The sequence below is a fragment of the Gracilinanus agilis genome, chromosome 1, assembly GCF_016433145.1.
Source record: "Gracilinanus agilis isolate LMUSP501 chromosome 1, AgileGrace, whole genome shotgun sequence".
NCBI lineage: Eukaryota > Metazoa > Chordata > Mammalia > Didelphimorphia > Didelphidae > Gracilinanus > Gracilinanus agilis.
The window spans coordinates 314,523,992-314,546,838 of NC_058130.1; the positions used below are offsets into that span (position 1 = coordinate 314,523,992).

General features: G+C 35.3%; 1 protein-coding gene across 3 annotated transcripts in view; it reads left to right on the forward strand.

The window, feature by feature from the left end:
• The window catches only part of FAM172A (family with sequence similarity 172 member A), a 466,248-nt gene that overhangs the window by 279,543 nt on the left and 163,858 nt on the right, over window positions 1-22,847 (forward strand). For all 3 annotated transcript variants that reach the window (XM_044662804.1, XM_044662820.1, XM_044662812.1), the window contains 2 exons: window positions 7,609-7,725; window positions 19,480-19,564. In XM_044662804.1, coding sequence (XP_044518739.1) covers window positions 7,609-7,725; window positions 19,480-19,564 — 202 coding nt within the window. The remainder of the gene's footprint in view (window positions 1-7,608; window positions 7,726-19,479; window positions 19,565-22,847) is intronic.

Here is a 22,847-nt window from a genome sequence, read left to right on the forward strand (position 1 = left end):
AGAGAGAGAGAGAGAGAGAGAGAGAGAGAGAGAGAGAGAGAGAGAGAGAGAGAGAGAGAGAATCTATATATATGCAAAACAAATTTTATAAAAGAGAATGTGTGAATGGGGATGGGTAGCCAGGAATAACCTCCTTCAAAAGTCAAACAAGGGAGAATAAAAGGTTCTGGGGTGAAGGGTGAGGGGCTGCATTCCAGTCATGAGAGATAGTCTCACAAAAGACCTAGAGAAAAGAGGTAGAGTATGATATTTAAGGAACTACAAGCAGGTCAGTGTCCCTCAGTTACAGAATGCAGAAGGAGAGTGGGATGTGCAAGGACTAAAGGGGTTTGGTGGGGTCAACTTGTGAAAAGCTTTTAATGACAAATGGAGGACTTCATAATTGATCCCCAAGGTAACAGGAGCTACTGTAGCACCTTGAATAGAGAATAAGTGGTGGAGAATAACATGGGAGAACAATAGGAAGGTTGTTACAGTAGTCTAAGAGAGAGAAAATGAGGACTTGAACTAGGGTTGTGGGTGAGTGAGTGAAGAAAAAAACAGATGGTATATAGGATTGACTGCTGAACCTGGAGTCAGGAAGAGCTGGGTTCAAATCCAGCCTCAGACACTTAGTAGTAGTTGGAGAGAGCTGACTAGAGAGTCGGAGAAAGAGTAAGGTTGTGCCTCTCTATTGCCTTTTGAGTAATTGATAATTTTACTTCTAAAGAGGCTTTGATTTCAATGCCCTTTATGACTCCTGGAAGAATATTAATGTTAAATGATGGGATTTTGTTTTATAGAAAAGTGTGGAGTTATTTAAAATGTTGCATAGTTTCTTAAATGTAAACCCACCAACACCTTTGACTGTTAATTCTGAGCCCAGTTAATTGCCCATCTTCAGCATCATTCTAAGAGATTTATACTAATATATATAATATATATAATATAATATATATAATACCCTTTGTCTACTTGATTTTTCCTATATGGATATTTAATCACTCTTTGGAGTGATTTTGAATCTCTCATTTAATTGGCTTTGCTGGATCAGCTTCTAGCCCTTCATCTCTTAAATTTGGGTTCTGCCTTGATCATCAAATGAGATAATATTTGTAAATTGCTTTGCTCCCAAAGCACTGTATAAATGCTAGCTATTATTTTTATTATTATTTAAGATAGTGACAAACACCTTTGTTGAACATGCCATCCTATTTTTATGCTGGATATTCTTGTCGTTGAACAAGGGCAACTCTTTTGTTCCATCTTGCAAATAATCCTATATGACTTTCATATGTATATATGTGATACCTTATTTAAGGAATATTTTTAGGATAGCACTTTGATTTTTAGAATAAAATAATTTTTTAAAGATAACTTACAATAAATACCAGAGGGATATTGTTTTCTTGGAAACTTTCAGTTAGTTGTGTAACTCTTAAGATGTGTTCTACTATAGTATGTTAGAACCTACCTATTCCCTTTTCACACTTTCAGTATGATATAGATTATTCTCATTATGGTTTTGTAGAAATATTGAAGTAGACAAATAGATAGCCAGTCACTCATGTTTTCTTGATTGCCTTTAAGAGTGGTAATAATGTGCTGATGTCTGATTGTTTTCCCAAATTCTGTTTTGTTTTGAATGACCATTTTAAGAAATGTGTGTGTGTGTGTGTGTGTGTATATATATATGTATATATATATATAACATAATATATTTAGCATAACAATATAACACATGCACCTTATTAGAAATATGTAATAAATTATATTAGATAAGCTGGTCCAAAAGAAACAAATTCTCACATTAGCTATGCCTCCAAATCTGCCTCATTATTATTTTCCTCTTCCCTTCCACCTCTCCTCCCTCCCAGAAGCAGGTAATATGATATAAGTTGCACATATATTATCATATGATACATATTTCTCTGTGCATCATGTTGTAAGACAAGATACCTATTGCTTTCACTAGAGAAGAATGATATGTTTCAATCTGTATCTAGATGCTGTCTGCCCATTCTATGGCAGTAGATATCTTTTTTTAATAATGTCATCCCTTGGAGTTGTCCTGGATGCTTGCCTTGTTGATAATTGTTGCCATTCACAGTTGATCATCATAAATTTTTGTTGTTTCTGTGCACAGTATTCTCCTGGTTCTGCTTCCTTCACTTTGCATTACTTTGTATATGTTTTTGCAGATTTTTTTGAGATCATCATCTTTGTCATTTTTTATGGCATGATGTTATTATTACATTACAATCATATACCTCAACTTCTTCAGCCATTCTCCAGCTGATGGACATCCTTTCAATTTCCAGTTCTTTGCCACCGCAAAAAGAACTGCTATCAATATTTTAGAACATATAGTTTATTTTCCTTTGTCCTTAGTGACCTTAGGAAATAACCCAAAAGGTAGTATTGCTGGGTCAAAAAGGTATACTCAATTTTATAACTCTTTGAATATAATTTCAGACTGCTCTCAAAAATGGTTGGATAAGTTCAAAGTTTCACCAACAATGCATTAATGTCCCTATTTTCCACATCCTCTCCAACCTTTGTCATCATTCCCCACCTCTTCATCTGTTTCAATAATCTCCTAATTGGTCTCTCAGCTTCCAGTCTCTACCCCTTTCCAATCTATCAGTATAAGTACAACTATGTCATCCCTCTTTTCAAGAATATTATTGGCTCCCTATTGCTTTGCTTCTAAGATAAAATGCATATTCTTCAACTTGGCATGTAAGATCCTCACAGTCTGGCTACAGCTTGCCTTTATAATCTTTGCCTACAATATGCCCCTTCATACACTCCATTTCAGCCAAACTCACATACTTGCTATTCTTCAAATTTACGTTCCACCTCCTACCTTTTTGTTTTAATGCAGAATTCCATATTCCTGGGATGTTCTCTCATCACCTCTGCCCTTAGAATCCTTACTGCCCTTCATTTCCTATGGAAAACCTTCCTGTTCTCTCTTCCTCCTCAGATTTAGTTATCTATTTATATATTGCATTCCCAGCAAAATATATGCTCCTTAAGGTCAGGGACTAGTTTTTACCTTCTTTTTCTTTCTTTTCTTTTCCTTTCTTTTCTTTTCTTTTCTTTTCTTTTCTCTTCTTTTCTTTTCTTTTCTTTTCTTTTCTTTCTTTTCTTTTCTTTCCCTCCTTCCTCTCTTTCTTTCTTTCTTTCTTCCTTCCTTTCTTTCTTTCTTCTTTCTTTCTTTCTTTCTTTCTTTCTTTCTTTCTTTCTTTCTCTTTCTTTCTTTCTTTCTTCTTTTTTTTGTAATCAGCATCTAGCACAGTTCAATGCCTTAAAAATAATAGGTATTTAGTAAGTACTTGTGAATGAATGATTTCTCCTCAAATTATATAGCATTTATCTGTTTACTTGGTATTTATGTTTCACTACTATAACCCTAAAGGGGATGGATTTGAGGGGAGAGGCAGAATATGCCAGCTTCTTAAGGTCAGGGATAATTTTTTGTTTTGTCTTTTCATCTAGCAGGATACCTAAACATAATAGGCACTTAACATGTTTATTAAGTAAAGAAAAGAATAAGTGTGGCATATGTATATGCTATAACCCTTTACCTTCCTTCATGCCTCAATTCCTGTGCCGTATTTTTTCAGCTCTCCCCTAATTTGACCTTTATAATGATTTCACAGTATATGTTGATTTAATTTGGAATGCATTTTCAAATTTTTCCTAGAATCTACTACTTATTCAGCCTTAGTAATAGGTGTAACTGAAAAGTGAATTAAAAAAAGAATGAATTAAAGATGTTCATACTAAGTTGAGGAAACTATCAATAAGTGGATAGGATTAAAAAGAGGAACCAAAAATAAGGGGGAAAATATCCAGTCATTAGCTGAAGGAATTAGTCTCTTGGATTTTTTCTAGAAATACTTAGTCTTCCTTGGGCTTTCTGTCTGAACCAAGAGTTTAATGTCAGTCTTTAATAAATTTTGGGGTAAAACAGTTTGGGATAGAAAAGAAGCTAATTAATGTGATCAAGTAGTCCTGTATGTTACTTATGTAATTGTTGAATAGTTGAATATTTTAAAGATATTGATAAATGGCATGACTACAATAGGAAATCAAAGAATGCTAATTATTGGCTGGCACCTAACACAATTCTTTATGTGTGTAGCAAATGCTTAATAAATATTTGTTGAACTGAGTTGAAGTTTGTTTAGTTCAGGTTTCTCCTTTGTCCTATATTGCGATATAAGAATATTATTGCCAAACTTTTTCTGATCATGTTCTACTGAGTCTTTTCAATTCTTGTATTTTTTCTAGTTCACACAAATCATAATTTTAAAAAAAACCTAGAACGAATACATAGTTTTACATAGCCTATAGCATGATTATGAAATAAACTATGAAATATTTATTATCTATTTTTATAATGGCATTGGATGTTGATAGTGATCTTTAGGCTGTCACATTTTTTATTCATTACTTGGATCCCAATTGCTTTGATGAACGTCAGTATATCAGTGAACTCTTGATTTCTTCTGCATAGGAGTTCCCAGTGTGAGAATTCACTCTTCCAATTCAGTTCTCAAACTATGTCTAACATAGTTTTTAAGAGTTCCCCAAGACTGAGAATTAAATTCCTTGCTCTCGGGCACATAGTTGTTGTATCACAGGTGGAATTTGAATCTGAGTCTTTCTGACTCTAAATCTAACACTCTATCCACTCTTTCCTCTCACTTGTCATAAAATATTTGTTCATAAAAATGTAACTTGTTTCTTTGAAAAATGTCAGTTAAAAACTTTAATTTATTAAAAATTTAATTAGTATAATTGTTCAAGAGAACCTCTAACCAGAAGATTCCTCAGCTAATTCAGAAGAACATTTAGAAAAACCTCCGCCATAATTTTACATAGAGAAAGAACCTTGCTCATTCATAATTTTGGATTTCCTTAAATTATTTTCTTGCTTAATAAAATAATTTATGATGTTCATTCCATTCTCCAAACTGACTCCATTTTAGGACCATGTTTCCTATCCTTATCCTAATTTCTATCTTTGCTTTCAGGTTCCATTCTTTTTTGTCACCCCAGGGTCCTTCTCTTGCTCTCAGTGTCCCATTCTTCAGCATAATTCACAGGTTTGCAATGGAAGAGACAAGTGGTTTTGCAGAATATGACTGAGAGATACTGTTCACAGTGGCAAGTGAAACAGATAACTGAACAGAATGGATAGCTATAAGTTATCCTAGGACAATGATGGCACACCTTTTAGAGACTACATGCCCAAACTGCCATATATAAACCTCCCTCCCCTCCCACCTTACCCCAGATTGGGGGACAGGGAGAGAGAAAGCACTCTCATCAGACTACTGGGCAGAGGGCAGGTCATGTGAGAAATGTCCTCATATTCAGTGGAGAGGGAGAGGGGAACAGCCCCCTTTAGCACGCCTGCCATAGGCTCGCCAACATGGTCCTAGGACCTCTAATGGTACATAAAAAGCAGGGTTGGGCAAAGAGTGAATAACAGACTAAAACACTAACCTATTTCCACTTCTCCTAATCCCTGGCAAACAAATGTGTTAGATTTTACAGTAAAGTTCTGCATAACACAACCTGTTAGTCCGTTTACTTCAGTCTAATAACCAAGTGGACCCAAAATGAACATAGTTAACATAGAGTTTAATGTAGTATTAGATCAGATAATGCTATCTGGAAAATGTCTTGGTATTAAAGGAACCAGAAAGGTAGACCACAGTTTTTCCAACAATGATAGTACCAAGAATGAGATGTTCTTTCAAGTTTGCAGAATTATATAGCATCCAGTTTTTGTCATTGCCCTAATCATGTACTTTTCATATCAGACAACTATATCCTATAGATGGTATTTCTAACTGATTTTGTTAAATTTGGTAGTACCTCCTCCCTCTCCCCAACCTTTGTTTTATTGACCTCAGATATCACTATGATACAAAAATGTATGTTATTAACAACAAAGGAAATTTTAGAATGCTTTTAAGAGAAGCAAGAGCACATGTTATTATCCTGTGACACTGTCAACTTTTTAAAGTATGTTGAAGTATATTAGTTAGAAAATAAAAATTAGGTAAAATGAGAAAATACTTCATGAGCTAGATTTAGCTTCCCTTTGCTGGAATGTTTTGCTATATAGCATTAAGTTCATTTTTCATGTTCTTAATGTCAATATCATTCAATAAGAAAATATTTAAGATAAAGAATAAGGTACTACAAAATTTAATAATTAACACAAAACATTAAATCAGTACTAGCCTATGCCTTTAAAAATAATAGTTCTTGCAGATAATTTTTTTTAAGTTACAGGACTGTGTAGATAACCAACATTGATTTTAAATTTTTGACATTATAGAAACAGAAAACATAAGAGATTGAAATTTCAGATGTGTAAATACTGCTGAGGCAGCATTAACAGTGAATTGAATTAACATTAAGTAGTGTTCAGTGAGAGGAGATGTGCATATATAGACTCTATAGAATATCAAAAAGGAGATATTTTTATTCAGAATGTCAACAAACATCATTTTGGTATCTAAAGTATAGTTTACTATTATCTCTATCAGATAATGAAAGGTATTCAGGATTCTTTCATTGTTTTTTTAGGTGCTGTATTGTATTTTTCTAGAAATATAGTTTATAGAAATCATTAACAATTTATAGACAAATTTGTTTAGGAAAACTGTTCATTTCCATTGATATGAGAAAAATTTGGAAAATAAAAGACATTTGATGCAATGTAATAGTGAAGACATGATGATGAAATTCAGGGCTGCTACTTGTATTTTACTATAATTTTTCATTAAGCATTCTCTCAATCACTATTTCAAATTAAGGTCACTAGTATTAGTAGATTAAACCTTTTGTCTATTCCTTTTATTCCAAACTATTATTTTCTACTCCCTTTATCTTGCCTGCCACTGATGAATTCTTTATACCAATCCACTCTTTATTTTCAGAAATCATTTATTTTTCATAGAAATAACATTCTTTAGAAAGAAGTTAAAGTGTAATAGTTTATCGACGTGAAGTAATATATTAGAAACCAAAATGATATTGATAGACCGAAGAAAAAGACTTTTGTGTGTATCAGATTCTGCAAGGAATGACAAGATCATAGTGTGAAAGCAGGGTAGTTAAATTGGATATAAAACGAAAGAACTCTGACAAGTCAAAGAAAGATTGCTTTCTTTTCTGATGTACAATCCACTGAAAATTAGTGGATGTTAGTCGTTAAGTAGCTAACAGTGAACCCCAGGTACCATCTTCCCTGAAGCACAAAAATAGGAAGTCTAAGAAACTTGTAAAAGATAACCTCAGGGATTCCTCCTTTTTTTCACTGTGATCCCTTTAATCCTTGAATTGTCAAACCACATGGAAAATAATAGGGCTTCATCATTCTGAGACTTAAATAGCATTGTGTTTAAAAGAAAATTTGAAGTCTTTCCATATTTCTAGATAAGGGTAGAATGTTTTCAATTGTGTAAAAAAAAAGTCCAAATGAGAAATAAGTTTGTGTTTCCTTTTTGATATATTATCATTTCTGACTAAGCAGGCTGCACTCAATTTAAGAAAAAGAAATTACAGCCAATATTTTATTTTCCTTTTTGGAAACAGATGATTCAACGAGAAGCAGATGTAAAAAATAAGGTAACTGCTGTGGCGTTGACAGACTCTGTTCACAATGTGTGGCATCAAGAAGCTGGCAAAACTATCCGGGAATGGATGAGAGAGGTGAGACTGAATTTTCTTAAGTGCTTAGATGAATTGGGTAGGTGTGAGTCTTTCCATCTTGAGCCCCTACCTCCTACCACCCTCTCTTGCAGCCTCCGTTACTATGGACAGAAGACTCAGACTCTAGAGGAAACAGCAAAGCACAGATATGTTTGAAATAATCACAGAACACTTTATTTTGAAAGACAATCAATTTTTCAGAAGCTCATTTGTTTTTCCTCCATTTTAAAAATTATGTATGCATAATCGAAAACCAAGAACTATGGTTGAAGAAAGTCTCACTTCGGTTTTTTTTTTTACCCTCAATGTTTAATTTTGGCACCAGCTGTTAAGCATAGTGCCATTTAATTGTAAGGAAGAAGCTTAATGTAAGCTCTATCTCATCCCTTTCTTACTGAAAAGGAGGTCAGTGCATGCCATTCCTAAATGGATTGGCTGGCTACTGCCAGTAGGGGGAGAAGATGTAATAAGCAGGAATGGGTATAAGCCAGACCCCAGAGCTCAGAAGAACACAGGGACTGGCCATGGTCCAGCCTCAGGCTAAGAAAGCTTTTTTTCACTGTTTTAAGGGTAAATGAACCTGAAAACTAGTTTGAACTCATTGAACATGCTCCTGTTTTCTTTTCTCAACTTTCATCCCATTATTTCCCTTTATACTATTACAGGTATCTGGCTGGAAAAAAAAAAAAAAAAACTTTCCTTATTCGTGTTTACCTTTGGATATTACCCCTAATTGGCATATCCTAATCATACCCTCAACTCTTTTTCCTAAAATCATCTGCATCTTTAATCACTTGATATTCCTGGATTTTCTCCAATTTGTTTACGATCTGATAAGGCAACCAATAATTGATTCAGCCAGACCTCTGCCAGAAGAAATGTGCAGTTAAGGAGTATGCCAGTTATGTTGTGTTGTGAGAACTGATGAGGTAACAAATAAAGCTATCTTTTAGTTCTAAAAAAGAATCTACCGCATAATTCCCTACTGTTGGCAAATTATTACAATAAATATTGGTGTTTTGTGATTTTTATTTTACATCAGAAAACTCAGTCTTACTCTTCATCAAATAAACTGGTGCTAGAATATTTTTTCTACTTCTTACATTACAAACCTACCTAATTTCCCCCCTTCCCTAACATCCAGGTGTCTTTCAACATTATTGTTTTTTTCATGAGTTGAGTAGTCATGCTTTGAGTATCTGTGTTCCTAATTGGTTTTTCCCTGGTTCCCTGGATTTTTTTCAAAGGATTATCTTATTTTTGTTTGGATATCTTTTATTTCTCTCTTCTCATTGTACATTTCCCAGTATACTTTCAGCAGTGAAGTTAATTATCCCCCTCCCCACTGAGGACAAATTATGTCAGATCTAATACATCAATAGCTTTTCACTTTCTCCAAACATGGAAGGTCACCACTTACCATTTAAAAAATTGAGATTTCTGCTTCCAAATAACAATTCTTATATTAAAAGCAATTTAAATGAATACTTTATTATTTGAGGCAATCAAATGTCCCATTCACATTTCAGAATGTTACCCTGCATTCCTTCATTTGAGTTGCCAAAAGAGTTGATAAGTAAATTTGTCATATCTAACCAGGGCTCCAACTAATATTTTCCCAAATAAAACCATATTTTATGTAAAAAAAAACCTCTATTCTTATGTAGGTTCCCTCCTTTTTTCTTTTCACCTTTCCTTCTACAACATAAAACTAGGAAAGACATGATTTGTGTTTTCTCCTGACTTTAGGGAATCTTTGCATCCTTTAAAAGAACTTATAATCTAGGAGGTGGTGTGGTGGTTTTGGACCTTATTTTACCACTGTTTCTCTGTGATCATCAACAGATATCAAATGATCACTTAGGTGCTATGAGGGAAACAAAATATAATACCAGGCAAATCTCTGCTTCTCTCTGAGCCTCAGCTTCCTTCCTTCCTTACTTTCCCAGGAGCTTATCAGGACCAAAGGAGATGATAAATATAAAGCATTGAAAAAAAAGTAAGGCCTGATACAAACATAAGGTATTATTGTTGTTAAAGCAGATATTCAAATCTCCTTAATGTGGGATTGCTCTCCACCAGTACAAGTCATTATCCATCCACATCATCTCATCCCACAGAATTTTAATCCAGCTCCTTCCTCTTTTGTTATTCTATTGTGATGTTTTTATGATTTTAATATTTCATAGACAAGGTTCTTTTCATTTGAAAAATTAATTGTAACAACTAGCATTTATGTAGTTTTAAGGTTTACCAAGTACTTTTCATAAGTTATCTCATTTGAAATTCAGGATATCCTTTTATCTCTGGATCTTACTATATGACCAGTTCATCTCCTTTTCTGGCATATATGTCCTATATTATGTCTTTTTTTACTTCTTACAGGCAAGGTTTTGTTGATCATATGATAAAACCCAAATAGACCCACCATATGTCTTTCCATATTCCTTTGTGTTACTTAGGTTTTGGTAATCATTTGATTTGTAGCCATGTAGTATCAGTGGAAGAATACAAATGCCAAAAAATAATGAGTATTTATCTGAGAGTTTGAGATCATTGATTGAAATTAATATAGCTCCAGGGAAGCTAGGTAACTAAGTGGATAGAGAGCCAAGCTTAGAGTCAAAGATCCTGGGTTCAGATGTGACCCCAGATACTTCCTAACTCTGTGACCCTGGACAAATTACCTAGCCCTTACTACTCTTCTGCTTTTGAACTGATACTTAATAATAATATTGATTCTAAGACAGGAGATAAGTGCTTAAAAAAGAAAAAAGAAAATAATGCAACTCTGGATTCATCTCATTGTTCCTCTGCAGTGCCTATTAAAGAAACGTGTACTGATAGACTAATCCAAAGGATTGCTCATTTGAAGCAATGTCATAATCTGGATAATATTCATTCTTTTTTTTTTTTTAAACCCTTACCTTCTGTCTTGGAGTCAATACTGTGTATTGGCTCCAGGGCAGAAGAGTGGTAAGGGTAGGCAATGGGGGTCAAATGACTTTGCCCAGGGTCACTGGGAAGTGTCTGAGGTCAGATTTGAACCTAGGACCTCCCTTCTCTAGGCCTAGCTCTCAATCCACTGAGCTACCCAGATGCCCCCGATTATATCTATTCTTTAGTTTACTTGGCTTTTCCTCTGAAGATTGCTGGCTTGATTTTTTTTAATACTGTTGGATGTCAAGAAGGTACTGTCTTATTCCTGGTCAATACAATCAGCAAGTACAAACAAAAGTTATCTGGAGAACCTCACTATTCTTAGCAAGTCACATTTCTTTTTGAATTTTGTATAGCACGAGGTGGTGCAGTGGATAGAGCACCAGACTTGGAATCAGGAAGACTCGTTTTTGTGAGTTCAAATCCGGCCTCACACACTTCCTAGCTATGTGACCCTGGGCAAGTCACTTAATCTTCTTTGCCTCAGTTTCTTCATATATAAAAAGAGATGGAGAAGGAAGTAGCAAAGCATTTCAATATCTTTTGCCGAGAAACTCCTACAAAAGGTCACAAAGAGACAAGACTAAAACAAAACCACTGAATGACAAACAGCACATTCATTCATTCATTTGGCAAGCATTTATTAATCACCTTCTTTGTTGTAGGCAAAAGGGTTACACAAACAGAAATGAAATTGTTCCTTGCCCACAGGAAGCTTACATTATGTTGGGGTAAAATATATGGACCCAGATAAGTGAATCTATAATATATAAAAAGGAAGGAGGCCACTATCAGTTTGGCGTGGAGAGAAATAAGTCAAGGCTCCATGTTAGAGGTAGCACTTGAACTGATACTTGATATATGATAGGGATCCTAAGGGAGCAGAAGAGAGAAGGGAATGAACTCCAGGTATGTGAGACAGCACAGGCATAGGAAATGGACTGCTTCATATGGGAAGCAGCAAGTAGGGCAATTTGGCTGAAACCTAAGATGTGAAAGTTTAATGATTGCTGCAGTGGAAGATTGGAGCCCAAGAATAAAGGACTTCAACCATGAAACAGAGAAGTTTGTAATTTGGGAGTATGAAGCCACTGGAGGTTAGGTATGCAAAGGGCTAGAGTAGGGGTTGGCAACGTATGGCTCTTTCTTTTTTTTTTTATTAGACATTTATTAATATTCGTTTTTAATCTGTTTACATACTTTATGCCCCTACTTTCCCCTTCACCCCCCGCTCTCCCCCCACCCATGGCCAACGCACATTTCCACTGGTTGTAACATGTGTCCTTGTTCAGGGTCTATTTCCCACTCATGTCCGCCTCAGCCCATGCATTCAAGCAATTGTTTATCTTATATGTTTCCTCTCCTGCAGTCCTTCCTCTGGATGTGGGTAGCATCTTTACCATAAATCCCTCAGAGCTGTCCTGTGTCATTGCAGTGCTGCTGGTACAGGAGCCCATTACATTTGATTTTACTATAGTATATCAGTCTCTGTGTAAACGTATGGCTCTTTCTGCAGAAGCCATAAAGTCAATTTTTTTTCAGGCGCTGTTACAGGAGCTCACACTGTGAGCTCTGTACAGCTCTCACGAAATTACATTTTAAAAAATGTGGCATTTATGGCTCTCACGGCCAAAAAGGTTGCCAACCCCTGAACTAGAGTATGGAGAAATTTGAGGTAGAGAAACCAAACTGATGCCTACTATCATAGCCCAGGCCAGAGGTGACAAGAGCCTGAATTAAAGTGGTAGCCCTTCCCCACTGTATATAACATTCTTGACAAATGCCTCAGCATTTTGTATTTTACTTAGTAATCACTGAGCATTAATTCTTTGTTGCATCTATTCAGAAATTTTGTATGATCTTAAATTCTATGGGAGATGCCTTGTTGAAGAGAACCTTTTAAGACCTATTTTGCCCTACCTGGTTTAATGCTTTTTTTTCTATAATGAACAGATAAACACAGTGGGGTCTTTTATTCTCTATGCTTCTCAGCCAGTTAACATACAAGTTCTTACAAAGAAGATAATATGCAAAAGACTAGCTGCTAACTACTGCAGAAACCATTATCATAGAGATAAGAATGTGGGTAGAAAAGTCAGTAGTTACTCTTGGTTGTTATGTTTTTATGAAGTAGTAGGGAAAAGGCTTGTACCTGTAATTTTCCTGGTCTAGGGAACTCCCAGTAGAGGAAACAGCCTCTCTTAATGCACATTGGCAACTTCTTTGCACTTATAGCCTCAGAGAGGGTTGCCAAGAGCACTAAGAAGTAAATTAATTGACCCAGAATCGCAAAACTAGGATGTGTCAATGATAGAACATGAGTCCAGGTTCTCCTGGCTGTAAAGCTAGCTCTCTAGCCTCCAGACCTTTTTTGTGGTAGTTAAACCATCCAGAAGCTCTTCTGTTCTCTTTATATTTTCTCTCCTTTGAGATGTCTTTGAATGACAATAACCACTGCTCTTCATGACAACACACAGAAGATCACGAAAAAGAAAATGATTTGTTTGCTTTTCAGTTTGTACTATACTTCATCCAAAAATCCTTCCCAAGGAATAGAAAGGAATAATGAAAACCTATTTCTAGAGGCATCTAGATGGATTGAGAGCCAGGCCTGGAGATGGGAGGTCCTAGGTTAAAATTTGGCCATAGATACTTCCTAGCTGGTGTCCCCAGGCAAATCACTTAACCCCAGTCGCCTAACCCTTACTGCTCTTCTGCTTTAGAACTAATACTTATTATCAATTCTAAGACAAAAGGTAAGGTTTGAAAAAAAAAAGAAAATCTATTTCATGATTGGAACTATAGGAAATGCCAGTGCAAGTAGGTGGTGCAGTAGTTCTAGGCCTGGAATTAGATATATCTTTCAATTCAAATCTGGTCTAAGACATTTATTAGATGTATGACTATGGGCAAGTCACTTAACCCTGTCTGCCTCTGTTTTTATATCTGTAAAATGAGCTGGAGAAAGAAATGTCAATTCACTCCAGTGTCTTTGCCAAGAAAAGCCCAAATGGAGTTACTAAGAGTCAGACATGATTGAAAGACTGAACAACAAATAAGCAGTGCTAATGGTTAGAATTCATGGGGCTGATGAAGACCAGAATAAAGGAGGCAAGTTGGCTCCCCTGGGCAGTAAGAATTCACTTCACTTCACTTCAGTTAATCAGGCATTTATTAGATATCTTCCATGTGCAAGTTGACAGCTTACCTACTAAATTCAGTGCTAAATCCTTCCTCTGCATCTTTTGACAAAGTTGACTTCCTCTCCCCACTTAGATATTCTCACTTCCCTTGAATACTGTAGTAATACTTTCTCTAGATTTTCCTTCAATCTATTCCCTTCTCAACTTCTTTTGCTGTTACTTCCCCTCTCAAAAACAGACCTCCAGAGGCCATGCTTGGGAGGAACTATACTACTTAACTCTGACTTCCATTACACTTACATGTAGCTTCATCTTCTTCCCACTCTTGCCCTCATCACATACTCCCTTCAAGCACTGAACAAGTGCTAACTGTGTGCTAGGCATTCTGTTAATAAGCACTGGGGGATGGGGGCAGCTGGGTAGCTCAGTGGATTGAGAGCCAGGCCTAGAGACAGGAGGTCTTAGGTTCAAATCCGGGCTCAGACACTTCCCAGCTGTGTGACCCTGGGCAAGTCACTTGACCTCCATTGCCTACCCTTACCAATCTTCCACCTATAAGTCAATACACAGAAGTTAAGGGTTTAAAATTAAAAAAAAAATAAGCACTGGGGATACACATATCCTTCTTATATGATGAATATTAATTAAATTTCCATCATGCATGAGACACATTCCAATTCCTCATAATATTTATTATGTTCTTTTACTAAGCTTTGTTTTGAAATTTGGCTAGAATTATTACATGGTACCATTTTCCAATTCCTCTCTTTTCTAGAAAATGATCAAATACTACTACTCCCTTTTTGATTTCTTCAGGCATCTGTCTTTTAAAAGTTTAAACATTCATTTTTCTTGAGATTGACGATTTTGAGATCTTAGGGAAAAGTTCTCTACTTCAAACTGATCCTTGTTTGAAGTAACTAGCTTTAAACTAGTTGACTTTAGTTTGTCTAGCTGATATACGTAGCTGGAAGGCTGTTTACAAGTCACCTTCTTGGGAACTGGAAAGAGAAAACATTTCAGCAATTGCAAAAAGCATATATTTTCTTCCAGTCTCCAGGGCTGATTAGAAAAAAAAAAAACTAAGGGGGAGAATTTCCTTTTCTGTCATAAAAGTGACCTCACACATAAAACCGCAGCCACCATCCTTTTGGGTGTCCTTTCATTCTTGGGTTTGGCCTTTGCAGATAAGGAAAGTGATTTGCTTCTTTAATTTCACTTAACATGCAACATGCCCTTTAGGTGGCCAAGGCTTCTCTTAACCTGGGGTGGACCCTGTTATAATTATTTGTTGTCCTTTTTAATATATACTTTGAAAATAGAGACTGGCTACTTCCTAACCCACCACACTCATGTTCCAGGTCAAGGAACACAAGTCTCCCTGTATGCTGCTTCTGCATCAGATCGCCTTTCCATTGGTCTTTATAACTTTTTGCATTTTATGAAAGAAGTTCTGAGCACTGAAAAAATAGCTGGCTCTCCAAATCTATTATTCCCCCTACTGGGCCTCTATAAGAAAATTAAAATGTTCAGGCTCTGATGTCTTGAGAACATGAGTATCCTATCATAACTCTTGGCACCTCCAATTTCTAAGTGTAGTTCCTTGGATGTGGCATTCATTAAATTTACTTTATCTTTTTTCTATCCTTTACCTTAATGACAGCATTTTTTCAGTGTTTTCATTTATTTTTCCAAAAAAGAGATTTAAAAAACAACATAAGTCAAACTTTTGGTAGCTTGTAATATGGAATTAACTTTAAACAACAAAACCAATTAAAGCACACATTTACAACTATTTACATTTTAAAAATGAATTCAGACATAAAAATATTCAGAACAGTTTCTTAGTTACTCCCTCTCTGTCTGCTTCCTTTCTCTTTGTTTATTCATTTACCTCTGTATTTGCGTGTGCATTTTTATCTTCTGCATAGTTATAGTTGTATCTATGTTGTGCTGATTCTGTTTTCTTCACTTAGTATATCTTTACAAATTTCCTTATGTTCCTCAAATTTTGTCATTTTAATTCAATAGAAAACATAGAGACAGTTTGGCATGGTGAATTAAGTGCTGTGCTAGGAGTTCTGAACACATGAGTTCAAATTACAATTCTGACAGGTATGACCTCTGACCCTGGGCAAATCAGTTAACCTCTGTGTGCCTTAGACAGCTCATTTACTGTAAAGAGGGAAGGATTTCTTGTACAGGGAGTTCCCTGACTTCATGAACCCACAGATCTTTGAATGCACATACATATATATAATTACCTACATGTACATGTAGACATTATGTATGCATGCACCCATAATTTCTATTTTAATATACTTTCTTTCTTTACAATGAATGTCTTATGAGCTAGTCCAAATATCGAGGTCAAAGGATGTGACTATATTTATGACCCTTGTTGCAACCAGATTGCTCCATAAGCAGATCTCCCAATCTCCAATTTCTCCAGTAGTTTGTGAGTGTGCCTGTTTCTTTAGAATCCTGACAATATTGAGTTTTGTCCCTTTCTGTTATTTTTGTTAGTTTGATGAGTGTGAAGTGGTACCTCACAGTTGTTTTAATTCGAATTTCCTTGAATATTAGTTAGCTTGAAGAGTCTTTCTAGTGATTGTTTCCAATATATGTCATTAATTGCCTGTTCATATCCTTTTATCATTTAACTAATGGAAACTTCTATATATTTCTCTTTGGAGAAACTTTTAAACATTTTGCCTGTAAATTACGAAGTCTTTAAATCTTCTAACCTCCTTCAATACTCAGAGTCTTAAAGTCTATTTTTTAGCACTGATTCCAAAATACTCTGTGTTTATTTCTTTGGGAATATAATTTAAGATTAGAACACAGTGCTAACTTAACTATGAATTGAACCTGAAAGTTCAACTTAACGATATTTAAGGTAATTTGGCTAATGTTGATCATCAGGGTACAGTGCCCAAAACTTTTCTCCCTACCTTACCCTAGTAAAGTTTTATAAAAAAAATTTTAAGATTACTTCAGTTATATTTGTTTTTTTATCTTACTTTGTTCAGAATTATTGGGAGTAGAGGAGGAAAGTTATCGGGTTTTTTTAATTTGAGATTTTTGTTTATTATTCAAAAGGACAAGTTTGGTTTCTACTTGAAATTCAAAATATTAGTATCACTCCAGCCTTTACATCTCCTATGTGGGATTGACGAGTTAAATGGAAATTTATAACATGAGGACAAACTGAATTTTGGTTATGAATTAATCTCCTTAAGTAAGGACTATAATTCTGTAAGGTTGTTTCCTCTAGTAACCTTTTTCTATCTTGACATTTTAAGAAATACTATATTTCATTTTCATTTTCCATGATTTGTTCTTAACAGACAAATTTGGGCTTCCTCTGCAGTTAGCAAGACCCTTTTCTTTTATTAGTCTTGTATACACACCACCAATTCTAGATTTAACCTTAACAGTTTGATAGGCCAGAGCTGATGGGAATAAAGCATCGCCTGGGACATAGTCTGACAGCTCTGACTTAACAGTTAAAAATATAAAGGATGTTGCCCCCACAAGCTGTCAGGGAATTTCCATTTTCTCCAAGAAATCAAAGCCTTAAAACTTATTGCAAGATAAAACACAAAATTTCCAATCCATATCATTTGGATCTCTATAGCTCGGCTTTAAATATTTTGGCTAAAGCAGATTTCATTACAGTTACTTCCATTTTAGTCACATAGAGCCAATCATAAGGAAAAAATGATTAATGAAGTATTTTCACATTCATTAGTATTAGAAATCTCCTATAAGAATTGAACTTTTACATTTGTGAAGTGTAGGTGAGAATTATTAAGTCTGAGATATCACCTGGGTAATATCTAACTTTCATCAGATTTAGAGAAACTTGTAGAATGAATAATAATTAAAATATATACCTAATCACTACCTGTCTTGTCTGTAGTGCTAATTGCTGTCATTGAAAGACTGAATTGTTTAAAAAAAAAGGCATTCTTCATTGAAGCTATCTCTCCTGTATCATTGGGGGCCTATTTTTAGTACCTATAGAAGTCATGATTTTTGAATTTATTAGGAGCTGTGATGAATGATAAAACAAATCATCCATTTACATATCTTGACACTGCTTTGGAGAATACTTATTTCTTACAGGCAAGTGTCACATTGTATATAAAAGCTAGCTAATTGTGTGCTAATCTTCTGCATTATCTAGAATTCTCTGATGTGGGGTTCTATCAGTAGCAATATTAATTTTGCGTATTTCAAATGAATAAAATACCTTATGAAAATCCTACTTCTTTATATTTTCCAAAGTCCTACATTGTGTAACTTTGCATTAAGCTGTTAATTAAGATTAGGAGTGTATATTATAGAATAGTTTCTACTTTAAACCGTTAAGCTTTTGTGAAACATGAAAATACTTGGTTTTTTTTTAATCCATTTTAAATTTTAAAAGAGAGAAATAGCATTTAAGAACATTACTGGATGGTGTGTTTGTTTTCATGTTTTTTTCCACACAGTTCAATAGTTTCATTGATCTACTGTTTCTTACAAAAATCTGCCATGCTTTGTGAACTTCACTTTCTAATCTCATACAGCAACCCTTCCTTTATGTTATTCCTGCTCTCCCTGGTCCCAGAACAGTAGGGTTGCCTTGACAAATCTATTCAAAAGCCATTCCTCGGCCTTTATTGGTGGGGACTGGGGCCTTTGAAATTCTCTCCTCACTGCAACACAGCTGACATCTTCTTCCAGACAGAATGAATTAAGGAAATACAATAAGACACTTGATCTACCAGTCAAGGATCTTTCCACAGTGAGAACGGATTCCATGGTGCACAACTAGAGCAGCAAGCATCTAAAAATACACAATACATGCTTGTTTACTAGAATAGCAATCAACCATTTTTCCAAACATGATTGATGGGATGATTTCTTAAAATCTGTCTGGAAATTCATGGGTTTTTTTTCCTGAGAATTTAAGAAACAAAGCCATATGAAACTGATCAGGCTTTTAAAAGACTAGACTTTTAGATAAAGGTTTATACTGTGTGGAAGGGAGGAATGTAGAGTTTTTCTTTTATTTCATTTATTTGGGCTATAAATCATCGCATTCTCTTATAGGTAAATCTTTAAAATAACAGGCTTTGTGTCCTAAAACAAATATTTTCAGTGTGCTAGATGGCATTTCTTTTGAACTATTTAGATTTCTGAACAAGGTTAAGTTAAATTCAGTTAAGCCAACTTCTTAAGTGTAAGCATAAATTTAGTTGTTCTTTGGAATCCACATTAAAATAATAGAACAGAAATTTATTTGTTCTTATCAATATAATTAGATGAATAATTTTTTATCAAAAAGTGAAAATATAGCATCATTTTCATTATTATGTTTGTTCCTTTGTTTACGACTTTATAGCCAGCCACCCCTTCACTAACAGCAGACTATACTGTCATTCACTGATTATGTCTTCTTAATATGAACACAGAGGTGGCTGAGTTGTTTAGACTACTCTTTTGTATTTATGATAAACAATTGCCAACTGTTCATAAAGAATTTAAAACTATTTGGGAGATGAAGAAATGCATCTCTAATGATCGGTAATTGAGAAAAAATATTAATCTTTGGCTCCCCCCAATTTTTTTTTGCTTTAAATTATTGGTTCATCAGAAAATTGTCTCTGTTACCTTGCAGAACTGTTGTAATTGGGTGTCTAGTTCAGAACCATTAGATACATCAGTGGAGTCCATGTTGCCTGACTGCCCTCGAGTCTCTGCAGGTAGGTGTACTTGTGCACCTTCTATGGATATATGCATGATTGCTCACATACTTGTGTAAATAGCTGCTTTCTTTTTTAGCCTTTCTTCTATTTTTAAATATGTCATTTCTTTTAATATTCAGTTTCTAATATTTTCCATGTTCATATATTTTGTTTATGGTTTTTTACTATACTGTCACAATGGATATCCTCATGTGATTTATTTTCCTTTTACCTTGCACAGAGGCTCTTTATTCTTTGGGCCAGAGGAATTTTTTTAATTCTCATGATCTCCAAATTTTGGGAAATTAATTGCAATTCAGTACAGAGCAAAAGGCTTAATTTTCCCTTTAAAAATAGAATGTGATATCAAGCAGAGAAAAACCTGAACAAAGGGAAAATCATTTTAGTAATACTCATTATAAACCTATGTTCTCCACTAGGGAAATAAGGAAAATTCTAAGTCAGAAATGTTAACCAGCTATGTATTCTCTCTTATAATCATGAAACAATACCATTCTACTTTGTAAATAATAAGAATAATTCTTTATTTTGAATTATTGTATTAATTATTGGAAATGTAGGATTCAACAGCTTTACATTATTCAGTAATGTGGATGGACAAAAATTTACAGTTGAAAAGGCAGAAAGAATCTCCAAATGTAGGAAGGTGGTATCAAAGCTTATGTTCACACAATATGCACAAGACATAAATGATTTAAAAAAAAAACCAAGACATTTTAAACAGCTCTTTGAGATATGACAAGGGAGTCTGTATGTGATATAAGTACTAAGTGAGTGGAATGTACAACAAAGAATGGCTGTAGCATGGAGTTGTTAGAGAACCCTCTATACAGAATGTTTAGAAAGTGAGCAGGGCCTTAAAAAGAGGTAAAAAAGAGCACTCTAAGCAGAGGATACAGTGAGCAAAAGTTCCAAGGCAAGAATGTGTATGAAGGACTGGGGAGCAGCAAGGAAACCAAGCTGGCTGGAGCACAGGGGCCAGAGAGAATCAGTGAGGCAGGTCAAGATTGAGTGCCATAGGAGCACAGCTGTAGAGATGTGAGGGGCCTCACAGGCCATCTAATCCACCCTCATTGGAGGTGGCATTTGGATCTGGAAATCCTCTAACTCATAATTTAGTGATCTTTCCTTGCTACCACTTATTCAGCTGGGCTGGACTATGGAGGCCAGAGCTTTTAATAGTTTATTGTAATGACAATGAGTAGGTAGGGGGCTGATAGGTAACAGGCACTGTATGATGCTCTTGTCACTGAGTAGTTCTAGGTTTCAAATATTAGCATTTTAGCACCTGTTTACTTATGGTCATGTTATATGAATTTGGAAGCTGCTACCAGGTTGTGCCTGGCAGGCTATTGGAAATCACAGTCAGGTAGGCTTATTTCCAACATAATAACTCAGAGAAGTCACAGTGGTATAACGAGAGCTGGAAGAGATCTGAGAGACTACCTAGCTCAGTTTCCTCACTTTGATGATGAAGAAACTAAGACCAAGGGAGCTCAAATGACTTTCCCAGGATCACACAGATAGGAAGTGTCAGAGATAGGATAACTTTCAATCCAGTCAATTATGTTGTTTTTTTTCCCTATAAAAACAAACTTAAAGCAGAACAGCTTTTTTATCAGAATTCTTTTTTTTTCCTGTCCACAAGCACTTTTTGTTTTTTTTTTCTTTTTTTAATTTTAAACATTTATTAATATTCATTTTTAACCTGTTTGAATACTCTATGCCCCTACTTTCCCCTTCACCCCCCACTCTCCCCCCACCCATGGCCGACGCACATTTCCACTGGTTGTAACATGTGTCCTTGTTCAGGGCCTATTTCCATATTGTTGTTAGTTGCATTGGTGTGGTAGTTTCCAGTTTACATCCCCAATCATGTCTGCCTCAGCCCATGCATTCAAGCAATTGTTTATCTTCTATGTTTCCTCCCCTGCAGTCCTTCCTCTGAATGTGGGTAGCGTTCTTTACCATAAATCCCTCAGAGCTGTCCTGGGTCATTGCACTGTTGCTGGTACAGGAGCCCATTACATTCGATTTTACCATAGTATATCAGTCTCTGTGTACAGTGTTCTTCTGGCTCTGCTCCTTTCACTCTGCATCAGTTCCTGGAGATCTTTCCAATTCACATGGAATTCCTCCAGTTTATTATTCCTTTTAGCACAATAGTATTCCATCACCAGCATATACCACAGTTTGTTCAGCCATTCCCTAATTGAAGGACATACCCTCCTTTTCCAATTTGTTGCCACCACAAAAAGTGCAGCTACAAATATTTTCGTACAAGTCTGTTTATCTATGATCTCTTTGGGGTACAAACCCAACAATGGTATGGCTGGATCAAAGGGCAGGCATTCTTTTATAGCCCTTTGAGCATAGTTCCAAATTGCCATCCAGAATGGTTATATCATTTCACAGCTCCACCAGCAATGCATTAATGCCCCAATTTTGCCAACATCCCCTCCAACATTCATTACTCTCCCCTTCTTTCATTTTAGCCAATCTGCTAAGTGTGAGGTGATACCTCAGAGTTGTTTTGATTTGCATTTCTCTAATTATTAGAGATTTAGAACACTTTCTCATGTGCTTTTTGATACTTTTGATTTCTTTACCTGAGAATTGCCTATTCATGTCTCTTGCCCATTTTTCAATTGGGGAATGGCTTGATTTTTTATACAATTGATTTAACTCCTTGTATGTTTGAATAATTATACCCCTGTCAGAGTTTTTTGTTATAAAGATTTTTTCTCAATTTGTTGTTTCCCTTATGATTTTGACAACATTATTTTTGTTTGTACAAAAGCTTTTTAGCGTAATATAATCAAAACCATTTAATTTACATTTTGTAATTTTCTCTAACTCTTGCTTGGTTTTAAAATCTTTCCTTTCCCAGAAATCTGACAGGTATACTATTTTGTGTTCACCTAACTTATTTATAGTTTCCCTCTTTATCTTCAGGTCATTCACCCATTCTGAATTTATCTTGGTGTATGTAGGGTGTGAGATGTTGATCTAGACCTAATCTCTCCCATATTGTTTTCCAAATTTCCCAGCAGTTTTTGTCAAATAGTGGATTTATGTCCCAAAAGTTGGGCTCTTTGGCTTTATCATACACTGTCTTGCTCACGTCATTAACCCCAAGTCTATTTCACTGATCCTCCCTTCTATCTCTTAGCCAGTACCATATTGTTTTGATGACTGCTGCTTTATAGTATAGTTTAATATCTGGTACTGCTAGGCCCCCTTCCTTCACATTTTTTCATTATATTTCCCTTGATATTCT